General features: G+C 33.4%; 1 protein-coding gene across 1 annotated transcript; it reads left to right on the plus strand.

Moving 5' to 3' along the window:
- The first annotated feature begins 2,987 nt into the window (after positions 1-2,987).
- LOC112514816 (V-type proton ATPase subunit B 2) lies at positions 2,988-15,010 on the plus strand. The gene is made up of 15 exons (XM_025121428.1): positions 2,988-3,239; positions 3,899-3,974; positions 4,566-4,621; positions 4,753-4,851; positions 6,771-6,830; positions 8,274-8,385; positions 8,823-9,031; positions 11,356-11,487; positions 11,598-11,735; positions 12,259-12,409; positions 12,543-12,625; positions 13,309-13,356; positions 13,469-13,522; positions 13,807-13,890; positions 14,497-15,010. The coding sequence occupies exons 2-15, from the start codon at positions 3,917-3,919 to the stop codon at positions 14,680-14,682; spliced, it is 1,470 nt and encodes a 489-aa protein (XP_024977196.1). The 5' UTR covers positions 2,988-3,239; positions 3,899-3,916; the 3' UTR covers positions 14,683-15,010.
- Positions 15,011-15,915: the final 905 nt, after the last annotated feature.

The following is a 15,915-nucleotide window of genomic DNA, read 5'->3' on the forward strand; positions in this document are numbered from 1 at the left end:
ATGAGATGTTTATCATGTATTTGATTATGTTTATTTGCAGTTAGTTACACGAATTCAAATATGGAGCTTTAATAAGTTGTACTTGCGCACAATTTACTTGCAATCTTGAGTTTTAAGTAATATGCATTAATAAACAGTATTTTACGCATAAAAAATGATTTTTAAGAGTTTTTGTCAAATGCTTTATAATATAGTATAAATTATGTTTATATTGTATTTGATTATGTTTATTTGCAGTTAGTTATACGAATTCAAAAATGGAGCTTAATAAGTTATATCTACACACAATTTACTTGTAATCTTAAATTTAAAAAATATATCGATATTAATATAAAATTAACTATTTAAAAGTTCTCTTTTTTTAATACAATTTTAGGTCTAATAACGAAATAATTTATTTTTTACTTAACAATATTATTTTTATAAAGATAATAATTCTGTTAGAATTCAATACTTATTCTAATTATATTTTAGATTTTTTTTATTTAAAATGAGATGTTTATCCTATATTTGATTACGTTTATCTGCAATTAGTTATACGAATTCAAAAATGAAGCTTTAATAAGTTGTATCTACACACAATTTACTTGTAATATTAAAATTTAAGTAATATGCATTGGTAAACAGTATTTCATACATAAAAAATGGTTTTAAGAGTTTTTGTCAAATGCTTCATAATATAGTATAGATAAAGATAATAATTAATTATTTTGTTAGAACTCGATAATTATCTTAATTATATTTAGATTTTTTATATTTTAAAATGAGATGTTTATCCTCTATTTGATTATGTTTATCCGCAGTTAGTTATACAAATTCAAACATTGAGCTTTAATAAGTTGTATTTATGCATAATTTAATTGTAATTTTGAATTTTAAGTAGTATGCATTAATATACAGTACTTCATGCATAAAAAATGGTTTCTAAGAGTTTTTGTCAAATGCTTTATAATATAGTATAGATAATTTTTTATAAAGATAATAATTAATTATTTTGTTASAACTCAATAATTATCCTTATTATATTTTAGATTTTTTATATTTTAAAATGAGATGCTTATCCTCTATCTAATTATGTTTATCCGCAGTTAGTTACACGAATTTAAATATAGAGCTTTAATAAGTTGTACTTACGCACAATTACTTGTAATCTTGAACTTTAAGTAATATGCATCAATAAATAATACTTCCTGCAAAAAAATTGATTTCTAAGAGTTTTCGTCAAATGTTTTATGATATAGTATAAATAAGGATGTTTCTAACAGGTTTTGGAAAGTCTAAGAAGTTATTTAACATGTTTTGGAATGTTTAAAGACTTATCTGTTTCAAAAAAATGTTCAGATACTTAATCAATCCAAACACTACAATCCATTGAGTTTTTTTTTTTTGACTTTTCCCAATACATTAAGAACAATATGATACTCTCCATCATCATCAAGAACACATGAAAATCAAGAAGCCTAAATCAAAGAGTAGAATCAAAACCCTAATCCAAACACAAATCCAAACAATAACTGAAAACTCTAAAACCAGAAATCTAGAACAAAATCCAAATTCTGAGTGCATTTTATATTTTGAACAAAATCCAAACGTAATTCAAATTGATCTACTCTTGCTTATTCTTCGAAATCACTTGGTGTGTACCAAACAAGAGAGGGGGAAGACATAGTTGAAAATCGATCTACTTACTTCTGCTTCTTATTTAACTAGAAGGATACTCGCACAATGCAGCGAAATACATCGATATAATATTTCGTTTTATTTTTTGTCTCTGTCGATATAATACGGTTTTATGTGATTTTGGGAAAACGATAATGTTTTTATTCATAAAAATTTGAAAAAAATATATCGATATTAATATCAAATTAAAATTTTAAAAATTCTCGTTTTTATGTAATTTCTTAAATTCAATTTTTTTTATCATAATTTAATTTAGGTTTAATAATAAAGTAATTTATTTTTGGTTTAATAATATAATTTTTATAAGGATAATAGTTTAGTATTCTGTTATAAGTATAACTCAATAATTATCCTAATTATATTTTAGATTTTTTATATTTAAACTGAGATGTTAATCCTATATTTGATTATGTTTATCCGTAATTAGTTACACGAATTCAAACGTGAAGCTTTAATAAGTTGTACTTACACACAATTTACTTGTAATCTTGAATTCTAAGTAATATGCATCAATAAACAATATTTCATGCATAAAAGATGATTTTTAAGAGTTTTTGTCAAATGCTTTATAATTTAGTATAGATATGTACCAAATAAGAGTCGATGAGGAGAAGATTGGCGGAGTTTGCTGAAGAAAAGGAGGGAGGGGGAGTTTGGAGTTCACTGGAGAACAAAAGGGAAGGGGAGTTCGTAGGGTTTTCACAGTTCCACATTCGTGTATATAATTTCAATTTTTATTATTAAATTTAAAAAAGGATATCTATATTATATTATAAAGCATTTGACAAAAACTCTTAAAGATCATTTTTTATGCTTGAAGTACTGTTTATTGATGCATATTACTTAAAAATCAAGATTACAAGTAAATTTTGCATAAGTAAAACGTATTAAAGCTTAATGTTTGAATTCGTGTAACTAACTACAGATAAACATAATTAAATACAAGATAAACATCTCATTTTAAATATATACAATATAATTAAGATAATCATTGAGTTCTAACAAAATACTTAATTATTATCTTTATAAAAAATTATATTATTAAACAAAAAAAAAACAAATTAAGGAAATACATAAAAAAGAAGAAATTTTAAAGTCATTTTGGTACTAATACCAATATTTTTTTTCAATTTTTTATAACATCAACTGAGACAAAAAAATAAAATAAAATATTAAAATCAAGATGTATCTCACTGTATTGTGCGAGTACCCTTCTAGTTAAGGTAAAAAGATGGATTTATGTTGAAAATATAAGGACCAAAAATGTTGAAAATATGTTTAAGGGAAAATATCCAAATTTGGAAGAAAGCAAAGGTACCAAGAATGTAATCCACTCTAATTAAATAACTCTCGAGGGAGCAATCAACGTTGAGATTGTCGTGTCCCCAATCTCTCTACGAGAGCCACACACTAAATCGCTCCATTCGATCTGAACACATCAAAGATCAAAGGGCGTCTGTTTCAAAACCCTCCATCGGATCCATCTACTCTCCACACACGTGAAATCTGCCCTCTCGTTGTTGTCATCAATCAACCAAGTTAAACTAATCGAAGAACAAGTAAGACTACTGTCTAATATATCTGTTCGTGATTTGTTTCTGGTATGCGTCTGTAGTAGCATACGGATCCATGTAGATTATACGTTTATGGGTTATGAAAATCTGAGAATCTTGTTCCCGTTGTTATTGCTTTTCGAAGAATCGGTAGATGTCTGTTTAATTTTGATTTTTACCCCTATTATCATTGGATCAATCGGTAATCATAAATTGGTATTTGAAAGCTTGGATCTTAATTTTTCATATTCGAATACTTGGATCGGTAGATGTCTATGTTTAATATTTGAATACTTGGATCTCTTTCATGGTTAGGTTTATTGTTTGAAGTTTGATGGGGATTATACGTAGTTACAACTTGATTCAACCAGAATCGATTTTTTCTCATCTCTATGTTTAGATCTCAATTTTGTTTCTTACTGACCTCACAATTTAATTATCATGGCTCTTGGATTGGATTTTAATATATCTAAATATTCTTTTTTTGGCTTATTTTCTTTATTATATCGACTAAAAGCAATGGATGGGGCGAGTCCTAGATACTTGCATGAGTAGCCTGTACAATTTTAACTTTTTTGAATCTCGATTCATTTGCTTTTACACAATGCTGTTAAGTATGAGCTGTTAAAACTTTGTTTCAAAATGTTCTAATTTCAATTTTGTAGGCTCTTTTATAGCTGAATATGGGTGTTGAGAAAAACAATGTCAGCATGGAGGAAGGAACACTTGAAATCGGAATGGGTAAGCCTATGTTACAATGTTATCATATATGCTTTTCTTCATGAGTTCAATTATATGGTCAACAAAATATACTGAAATCGGGGAAGGGTTTAACTTCCATAGCAGCATTAGTGAACATATAAGCATTGCAAAAGATAAAAAAGGTTGCATAAACAGGATATAGAAAGTATAATGCAATTGAATCAAGTTGTAATTGTTGGTTTTTGAGAGCAAAATGGGATATGCAAGTTCATTTTTCTTGTGCAATATAGTGAAGTGGATTCATTGGGTTTATCTTGTACTGCTTGGTTGGAGTTTTAAGAAAAAATGGATCTTCTATTTATGTAATTAAAGAAACAGAAAAGGACAGGCTTGTTAGATATAAAACTAAGGGGCTGTTTACCAAACACTTAACTTGGTAAGTGCTTACCGACAAGAGCCCCACCTTCATTTACCTTACGAGGTAACATTCTTGGCCATCAAAATTGATTTAAACACCAATATATGTATGTTTCTAGAATCAGTAACATACATAAACTGTTTACATCTGGTCAATATGTAATACCATTGGTCTTGCATGGTTTCTGAACTCACTACTTGATGTTTGCACAGAATATAGAACTGTCTCCGGAGTTGCTGGACCACTAGTCATCCTTGATAAAGTGAAGGTTAGTTTTTGTGCTTTCTCTCGTTTTGTGGTGGTCTTTGAACGTTTCATACATTTTTTTCTATGATGGTTATCTCTGTAGATACGCACCACTGATAACTGATGTGTGCATTCTTCTATAAATAATGACAGGGACCAAAGTATCAAGAGATTGTCAATATTCGTTTAGGAGATGGAACAACCAGACGTGGTCAGGTCTTGGAAGTTGATGGAGAGAAAGCTGTTGTCCAGGTGATCACTTTGTGGCGTTTCTCATGTACATTCTCTCTATAGAGTCTTGGTCGTCAAAATTGATCTACATCCTGTTTATTTCCTCTCAATCATTAGTCCAATGGAACTGGTTTTCTGCCTTTGATTCAGTAGTATAGTATACATCATGCTTTCCCTGTTTTCATTCTATCGTTATGCTTCTCAGTAAATCTGTCTTTATGGTGAAAGTGTATTTTTGGAAGGCATATTAAATAATGGATTGGACACATTTTGGAATGAAATATATGAATTACTTGTATATTGTCTTGCGACTGTGGGAAAAATTGTGACCAGAAATTAGTTTTCTGTGGAAGTCCATAAATGCCGAAATGGAATAGAACAAAAACCATATACATATGTGACGAATATGTGCAGCTATGGATGCTCATCTCCTCTATTTTTGTAAAAGCGCACTATCATGAGACAGACAATGCTTTATCAGTTTATTTACTTCTGTAAAAAGCTTGTTTTGAATTAGGCATAGTCAATTAGCCACAATATGTTAATTTTTTTGCTAAAGTTTTAAATTCTCATTGCTGTTCAACATAGTTGAAAATACAAAAAACAATCCCATTGTTCTTAGATCGATGCATCAACTAAGCTATTCATTACTTAGTTGCTGTTTGGCTGTGGTTTAATGACTAAGCTAGTGGCTTATTCGGTCAGCCAAGAAATAAGTGTCATACGCATTCAGCCATGAATCTGTTCATCAATGCCCTTGTGAAAAACTCTTTGAAACCCTTCAGAAAAAAAACTCACCAGAAGAAAAGCTTCAAAAATCATCATGATCAAATCTCGGAAAGAAAAAAAACCCAAATGGAAGTGGTCTTGCTCTGGGAAAAAAATACACCAAAAGGAAAAACCCTCAATCTTCATCTTCTCTGGTAATCTCAATAATGAAAGTGGTGTTGCTCCAACAATGATTCTCAAATCTTCGTTTTCTCCAATGGCTTCGGCTTAAACATAGAAAACCCAACAATGATTTCAACCCAAATCCCAAATAGACCTAGAGATAGGAAGGAGTTCAATGGTGTTGATATAGGAAGAGGGTAGAGAAGAAGAGGGGAAGGGGGTAGATGTAGGGGTATGGGGTGGGCTGCCGGATATGCAACAGATTAAAGAGGGTTTCAAGAGTTTTTTGTTCGGTGGTTTTTTTGAAGGTGCAATGGAGAAGCAATGGATTTGGATGTATGTGTATATATATATATATATGTATAATATTACAATAAAACAATTTATTTTGTAAAACAATTAACTCAATATTTTTTATCATTCAAAATAAACTGTTCAGTATATTTATCAAACAATTATGTTAATCAATGTTTAATATAGAGTGAGGGGTAATGAAAGAACAACCGAACCGCCCCTTATTGCAATCTAAGTTTAGCTGGATTGAAAAATGAAGACCTATATGTTAATTTGGTTAGTCTACTCTACTCCTTATAATATAGAGTATCAACTTCTCAAAATATCTCTTTGATACATCTTCATTTGATTGTGACAAGAAGCATGCATATATAAATGGGTAAAGATGTTACTCTCGGAAAAAGATATGAAGATTATCTAAATATAATATGTTTGGAATTTTGTTTTCCCTATGTACTAGGCAATACTATATCTGTATGACTATTGCATGATTACCGGGCAAGTGATCTAGTCTATAGGCACGGTTTCCCACTCTCTGGAAAAAGACTATTGCCATGAGTAATGGGTGGAACGTTATCTTGGAGGTGGTAGGTGCTATGGAGCGTCTTTAATGGCAAAAAAATTGACGCCTTTTTTTCATGGCATGCCCTTCACATAGTTTGATGCCTCATCATATGAAAACTGAAATATTTCTTGTATCATCTCTATTATCGTTGCATTTATACTGAAACAAATATCTAATTTATATTGACCAGGTCTTCGAAGGAACATCTGGAATAGACAATAAGTTCACAACTGTGCAGTTTACGGGGGAGGTACATAAGTTTCCTTTTACATTTTTTATCCTATGTCAAAAGAACTCTTACATAAAACCACATTAAATGTTTGTTGTATTTCTTTTGCTTGTATAATTGTTTATCATTGCATGAATTTACTTAATAGCCTAAAAGGAAAGAAGTTGGTACTAAGTAAGCAATAAGAAAACAATTATTTTGCTGTGATAAGCAGATAAGTAAGACAATACAAAAGAAAAATTCATATGATAGAGGTTGCATGTTCTTGTATACAACATTTTAAAATAACAATGTGAACTAGGAAGCTTGCTTTTCAATTGATGCTCTATTGTCTTTTGGATTCACTAAGGATGTTCGCAGTGTAAGGGGTAGACAGTTTTGTTTTGATTGGTATGAATCCACTTTGATTGATGCTGTTTTAAGCAAAAGATTAAATGATTTTACTCACACATAACTTCAATTGTGTTGAAATTCATACAGGCTTTATTAGTGTGAGCCAGACCAATTGAAGGCATAATAAGCGTCTTATCAAACTAATATAGTATCGGAAATGTACTTCTTCTACGTTTACATAATCTAAACTAATTTAATTTTATGTTTTTTAGTGAATTGCGTATGTGTTTGCTTACTCTTGCTTAGGTGATTAAGCGCTAGAACTAGAAGGTGCTTGAGTGTTCAACTCAGCTTAATGCTTTTTAGAACACTGCTTTTGGCACATTTAAAATTCTTCAAACTATATTATATTTGTGTAAAAATCCATTAGATTTAGAATTTAAGATTTTTATTAGAGTTTGCTGTTTTCATGCCATTGATTTGAGCTCAGTTGCATCTGCTTAGATGAACTACTTAAACATCTTTCAAGTGACTTGCATCAGCTATGTATTTTATACTACTGACTTCTTTTTGTTCTACTCATTTGGCTTTTGTTTGTATCCACTTGAAGTCTATTGATTGACGTTACTACATCAGAATGAAGCTTTGTTAAAGCCATGAACAATGTTTTATGGTGGACAAGTGAATTATGTTGAGACAAGCTTAGATGGGTAATCGGTTGCTTCTTATCTTGAGGTGTAGAGAATCCAGGGTAACTGAAAAGTTATTTTTGTTGGTTTGATCATCCTTTTAACAGCCTAGGCATTATTGCCCTATAAGGCTACTGAGTTGTGTGACACAATTGCTTACATATCTAAAAATGATGTTAGGACTTTGAGGGATCTCAATTATCTGTTAACCGCTTATAGATTATGTGTGGGGTACTTGTGAATTTGGATGTGTACATGAAATTTTAGAAACTGTGAGTGATTTCGTTCATGGGAATAGGACTGGTATTTCCATAATTTCTTCATTTGCTGCTTATCTTTTGCTTTCCCTTCTTTTCAGTTATCTCAAGTCCTGTGTTCTTTGTAATTCATACTACTTTGCTGTAAGTTATATTGTTTAAAGAAATGATTGATGCATATGCAGGTCCTAAAAACTCCTGTTTCTATGGATATGCTTGGGCGCATATTCAATGGCTCTGGGAAGCCAATTGATAATGGCCCTCCTATTTTGCCCGAGGCTTATCTGGATATTTCTGGTAAGGCTTTTTCTGTATCTAGTGTGACTTATATTGCGTTCTGGATTCTTCATAGATTTGTTTGTGTTTTATGTTTTTCACTGCTTGTTTAAATAATACATCTATACAAATATGAAAATATGTTTTGGTCTCAATCTCTCTCAGAGACTGATATAATTGTTATACTTGACCGAATGAAACAGTTATCATAAACTATTTGTGTAGTCCGGACGAGAAATTGAGACCATAGACTAATTCAGAAGCATGTGAGAAAAATCCTTTTTTGTTTTTATATTGTTTATTACTTTTTATTTAGTTTTTAGCAAGTGGAATCAGCAATATGCAAACCAAGGCAGAACACAGAAACCATACTGAAAACTAATGAACATACAAGCTCCTTCCGCATGTTGAGCATAATTAGCATTGTCTAATATGTTACTTGTCTGTTATTATTCCAGGAAGTTCTATCAATCCTAGTGAGAGAACGTATCCTGAAGAAATGATACAAACTGGTATCTCCACAATTGATGTCATGAATTCAATTGCTAGAGGACAAAAGATTCCGCTATTTTCTGCTGCTGGTCTCCCCCACAATGAAATAGCTGCTCAGATCTGTCGTCAAGCTGGTTTGGTGAAGCGGTTGGAAAAAACAGAAAACTTGCTTGAGGTATTGTTGTTGGAGATCCTTCTATATTTTGGTAATATAATGAAGCACGTTCCATACCACTTCTTATGGATAGCAGAGATCTGAATATTATGTGCATCTCTAGATGGTGTGCGTACTCCAATTAAATAATGTTTGATGTTCAATATCCATGAAACTGTTGGCTCCAATCAGTGAATGACTGATCTTCCATATGTAGTTATTCTTGCTTTTAACCAAGGTTTTAAAGAACGGAAACGAGCCTTGAGGTGTTTTCGTTTTAGGGACATGAGGCGGTCGAGGCGTAAGCCCCCAAAAAATAAAACATTAAAATTTATAAATCCATAACACTTAACAAAGAAAAATAATTTCATATTTCCATACCAAATAAGTATACTATAACACCCATAATTAAGTTATAACTTACAAGTCCTAAAACATCAACCAAACTAATTAGTTCTAGTCAAAAGATCATGAAATGTGATAAATTTAAAAAGCACCACATCATATCTATAAACATGATCCTCTTATCTTCATATTCGTCTTCTAAGTCGACTTAATACTTTTATTCTTTCTTGAATTTGAACCCTCCCCTTCATCCCTAACCGTCCCGTCGTTGTCTGTTTCATCATTTGGATTGGGCGTCCATTCATCATCGAGGAGTGGTTTTCAACAAGTAATGGATTTTCTTCCTCTTTCGTGTCGCCTTCTTGAGAAATCGATGTTTCAACTTCTTGTTGTACATAATGTACACCAAGCTATTCATTCTTTCAACGGTTGGGAGATTTTTTCTTTTCGTGTGGACTTGATTGAACATACTCTAGTTATGTTCACATTCAGAAGCAGACCAAGTTAGCCAAAAACTTTCATTGCAAACGCCCTTAGCTCGGGCAACTCAGCTGCTTAAGTATCCCACCATTGAACTATATGTTTCAATGAAAAAAAGAAAAATAGTGAATGATACGTACAAAACACTAGAATTCTATAAACACAAGTTTTTAAAGTACGGATATTTGCCTGGTGGGCGTGTTATATAACTTGACAAAGCTGCTCTATACCCTAACGATACGTGCCTGTGTTTGTATGCATCAAGTTGACTTTCAGTCTTCATATATGTGGCATCATCTTTAACGAGCCTCTCCATACATTTGAACAATCCATTTGTAATCTCTGGATGGTTAGAAGTATCAGGAGTCCATCTAAATCAGGGATTCAAAAAGTATCCTGCTGCATGCAAGTATGGTGCAACTGATGCTCCAACTTTGAATCGATGATGTCCCAAATCTTCTTACAAGAATACGTATCATCATCCAAATTCTTTGCCATTTTTTCCTTTGCCTCATCCATTGCCCCATAAATGAATTCCATCGCTGGAGTCTCATTGTCGATGATCTCAAAAACATTCCACAAGGGTATTTGTGGTTCTAATAAATAAACCACACTAGGCCAAAAGGTTCTTTCATTTGTAACAATCTGTTTGATTGCTTTTTCCTTCGAGTTTTTTCGCCCATGCACAGTTTGACCACTCATTTGAAATAAACATACTTTGTAGTGGTTGCTTCAACTCAAACATGCTCTCCAACGTCAAAAGGCCGCAGCAAATCAGGTGGCTGTGGGGCGAAATAAGATCTTTTTTTGCAAACTTCTTTGTTAAAATCCAACCTACTGATGATTATGGATGAATTTTCTAACTCGTTTTGCTTTGAGCAAAACATTTTTTTGTTGGGGCAATTCCCCGATTTTCTCAAGCATCAAATCGCATGGGGTTGAGTACAAAGTTTCTCTTGTTCATTAACAAGGTTCCTGCAGCTTTATACGCACCGGCATTATCCGTGACTACTTGAACCACGATATTTTCCCCAATCTTTTTGAAAACCCCAATGAGCAATTCAAATAATTTTTGTGCTTCTTTCACACAATCTAATGCATCAAGAGTCTTCAAGAAAACGGTTCCATATTGATTGTTGACAAGAAAATTGATTGAATTCTATATTAAGGTTTTTCTTTAATGTTAATCATTTCCTTAATTAAAAAGTGAGTTTTTTTCATAAAAAAATGCACACCCTCAGATCGCTTCACTGCCCACTTGACCGCCAAAGGTGCACTTACCAACTAGACTAGTAGAGGTGGCGCCTCGTATATGATTTTGGATCGAACCGCCTTGTGGCGCACGCTTTTAGCATTTCTTAAAACCATGCTTTTAACAGCAAAATAAAGTTTCTATGTGTTTGGTTTGTTTGTCGATTTTAGGAGTCATCATGTGTGGTTTCTCCAGCCTGTTCTTTTTGTTCACAAATAAAAATTTAACACATGATGTTAAAAGCATTCTGAATTGCTTGCTTGTACAGACCGGTGGAGAAGAGGACAACTTTGCCATTGTTTTTGCTGCTATGGGTGTGAACATGGAGACTGCACAATTTTTTAAACGTGATTTCGAGGAAAATGGATCAATGGAAAGAGTGACTCTTTTTCTGAACCTTGTAAGTCCCTTGTATCTGTTATGATTTGCTCATTACTGTTTTATTATTATAACTGTTTTCAAATGCTCTACTCCTGTCTGGAGATGCTTATCTTTTCACACTTTTTATAGGCCAATGATCCTACGATAGAGCGTATCATCACTCCTCGTATTGCTTTGACAACAGCAGAATATTTAGCATATGAATGTGGCAAACATGTTCTTGTCATCCTAACAGATATGAGTTCTTATGCTGATGCTCTTCGTGAGGTAATCATGATTCTGACCAAGAACTTCTTAGGTTTTGTTTGTTTGTCTGTATATATTTTTGTTGTTTTGTTCCTTGGGAATGAACTGTTTGGGCAATTTGGGTGAAAGCAATGTTTATAAACCCAATCAGCCTGGCTAGTATTGTCACCCAGTAAGAAAACTGAGGTGGATCACTTAAAAACCCACTTGAAGTTGCTAACTGGACGGTTCAAGCGGTCGACTTGGTAATCAGATAAGCAGTCCAACAAGTCAACCCATTTAGTAATGGCTGGAATTTTTAGATTTCATTTGTTTGGTTGAAAATTTTCAGATTTTATGTTGGTCATCAATAAATATTTTGTTAGGTTATCTGACATATTTGACTACAGGGTAGTACACATGTCATCAATTTTGAAATCAGGGGTTAATACCTGTCTGACTGGTTGACTTGGTGAACCATCCGACCCTTAACATTTCTAGGTCGCTGAACAGCTTGGATGTTTACTGTTGGGTGAAAGTAAAACCTGTTTCATCACTATTGCAGGTTTCTGCTGCTAGAGAAGAAGTGCCTGGAAGGCGTGGATATCCTGGGTATATGTATACCGATCTGGCTACAATCTATGAGCGTGCTGGACGAATTGAAGGCCGAAAGGGCTCCATCACGCAAATTCCAATTTTAACTATGCCCAATGATGGTAAGATTTACGGTTCATATTCTTTCTTTTTGGGTCGTTTTGAGAGGGGAGTTATTGGCTACTTTTTTGGTTTACCATTATTTCTACTATGCTCTTAATTACTTCCTCTAAACTTTATGCATCAACTCAACAGATATTACACATCCGACTCCTGATCTTACGGGTTATATTACTGAAGGACAGATCTACATTGACAGGCAGCTTCACAACAGACAGGTTAGGTTAAAAGAATTTGTTTTTGGTGTTGGAAAATCAGTCTTCCTAGTCATAGCAATAGATAGCATGTCTTTTTAAACTATGGGTCTGCGGGCCAGTTTGTGCAAACCTGGATTAATCCCACCATGGGGCCCTGAAGTTAACAGCCCGGCAAATTCTCCATGGGCTATGAGAGACTTGAACTAGTGATTTCTGGGGAGCAAACCCAAGGCCTTGATAGTACTTTTAATACCGTGCCATTGTTTTTTTGCATATACTTGTATGTTACTATGCTGCAGGTCTCCTTTTTTGCTTTTGTGTTGCAAGCTGGGGGTATATATGGAAACCTCCTCTCTAGCCTCTGGGATAGAAGCAAGATCTGCATATATCCCCCCTCCCTCTTAAAGACCCTGCCTTGGTGTGGGGTATAATGGGTTCGTTTGGTTTGGTATGGTGCATTACAAGCACACAACTTCAGCATTGCTTTCTCTGTGAAACAATAATAAAGCAAATGGTATTTAGCAAAAACTGCCATTATATGTATCGAGTTATCTACATCAGTTCACAGACCATCATTTTATAAGGTAGAACTTGAGATGGGACACACATTATATCAATGGGGTAGAAGATCTTTTGAGTTTATTAGTGATGGTTGATTGGTCTAAACATCTAAACTGAAAGTTTGTTGATGATGAAATTGACAGATATACCCTCCGATCAATGTGCTTCCATCCCTATCCCGATTGATGAAGGTAAGTCCATAGTTCTGGTTCAAATATAGCTTAATATACTTTACTGGTATTTTCTCAATTGGGAACACAAATGAGAAGAGCATTGGTTTAATTAAAGCTTGTATGATTGCAGAGTGCTATAGGTGAAGGAATGACTCGCAGGGACCATTCTGATGTCTCCAATCAGGTCAAGATTGGTTCTCTATCATATATATATATATATATATATATATCTTCCCCTCTCTTTCACACACGTTTCACAAGCCAGGGGTCTACAGGAACACGGCTGCTCTACTCTTTGGGGTAGAGGTCAAGTCTCCCTACATCTTACCCTCAGACCCCACCACTGGGTGGGACATACTGATTTGGTTTGGTTTGGTTTATATATCCTCCCCTCCCCTTCAATATATCATAGTCTACAAAAGTTGTCACACACCAAATTAATGAATAATTTCACTGTTATATGTTCAGCTTTATGCAAATTATGCCATTGGTAAAGATGTTCAGGCCATGAAAGCAGTGGTCGGAGAAGAAGCTCTCTCTTCTGAGGATTTGGTCCGACTCTCTCTCTCTCTCTCTCCCCTCTCAATGTATTCACACAAACACAGCACATACATGCTTCTCCCTTGGGCCATGTTTGGTAACCATGAGCTAGCTTATTTTTCGAGCTTTTTGAAAAATCCCATTTTTAAACTTGTTTTTTGAAAAACTATTTCAGGTGGTGTCTTTTTTATTTTTTTCCAATTAGCCTCTTGTATTTTACATAAATGATCAAAAACCCTATCCTTTTAGGTAGTTTTACATTGTCATCTACCTTTTACCAAACATGACTAGTATATCTGTCACAGCCAAGCTTAGTAGTTTGCCAAACATAGCCTTAGTCCCTTGAAGAGTGGAACAACACATAATTTTAACAAAATGTTGGGCTATTACTTAAAGGTGTCAAGTAACCTTTGGATAATGATAAAAAAAACTTGTGGGTCAAAGTCAATAACTTTGACTAGGAGAACACACACACACACACACACATAGACATACATACATACATACATACATACATACATACATACATACATACATAGTATATGTATTCATGTACATAATTGTACATGGTTGATAAAGAAATCCTGTCATTTATATATATGATGGTGAATGGAACAGCTATACTTGGAATTTTTGGACAAGTTTGAGAGGAAATTTGTGGCCCAAGGAGCATACGACACCCGAAACATCTTCCAGTCGCTGGATTTAGCATGGACACTTCTCCGGATCTTTCCCCGTGAGCTTCTTCACCGTATTCCGGCCAAGACCCTTGATGCCTTCTACAGCCGTGAGGCAACCAATTGAAAACTTTCATATGGTAGCTATTTGTTGCATGGAATAAAAAGGGTTGTGTTTCTGTTTGCATTTATCTTTCTGAAAGCCTAAGCGCCTCGGCTGTTGATCGTTTTCATAAGAGGCAGTTAGGTATGTAATTTATGCTTGTAGCGACCGGAGTGTAGGGCCGGCCGGAGAGACACTTTAGTTGGAGATTTATGTTTTGCAGACAGAAGGGGGCGTTCAAATTTGGCACGAGCCCTTATCATTCGTTTATTCTGTGACCGCTTTATTGTTATTATTGTATGGGACGGGATAATTTGTCGCTCGTGAATGCCATTTTATTGTTTTTGAATTAGTTCTTTAAGCCGGTGTCTTCATGAAAACTGTTTTATCTACTTTTTAGGTTTTTACCATCTTCAAACCCTACCTTTTTGTGAGATTTACTGGCTGGKTTGGTTTGGTTTTTGTTTTTTGAACCAATGGTTTTTGTTTACATATTTTGAAACATGTGTTTATTATAGTTGTTAAGCTAAACCAGGTTTTAGGACACAGTAACTTCAGGGCTGTTAGGTAATTGCTGAATGGTTTGATGTAGAATGATTAAGAAACTCTCATGATATAGTTCAAAATGAAATATAATTGTTTGGTAATTGTTTACAATGAAATTAGAGCGTGAATGGTTCTGGAAGGTTAATGATACAAATTCATAAGAGACATTTTTTTTGCCAAATAAAATTAACCTCTTAATAATTCAGAGACCGTCTTTTTATGAAACTATTAAGAGGTAAATAAACAACCTCTTCATTTGTATAAATAGTACGTAGTCATCGGTATTTTGAAGCTGTTTTTTGTGAAAGTTGAGTGTTGTTTTCCTCCAGAAAGACTCGTCATTTTATTTTAATGATGTTGGAATATTAATTTATAACTGAAAAAAGAAATACAATACAATTGACGTGAAATTAATACATTTTTACTTTCTCTTTGTTTTCTCCGTAACATTGCCAAATATATATATATATATATATATATATACACACATGGGATCATATGAGACCAATGTTTTTTTTGTGAAACTCGTAAGACTAATTCTTAACCATTGGATTAGATTTTCAATCTCAACATTCATAATCACAAAATTATCACGAGACTTCTAAATAATTACAAAATTGCCACCGTGCAATTTTAGATCATTAGCTTATAAAGTTGATCAATGAACATAAATTGGTCTCACGAGTCTCACGTGAACCCAACCCTATATAT

This window comes from Cynara cardunculus, assembly GCF_001531365.2.
Source record: "Cynara cardunculus var. scolymus isolate 2C chromosome LG 6, CcrdV1, whole genome shotgun sequence".
Classification (NCBI taxonomy): domain Eukaryota; kingdom Viridiplantae; phylum Streptophyta; class Magnoliopsida; order Asterales; family Asteraceae; genus Cynara; species Cynara cardunculus.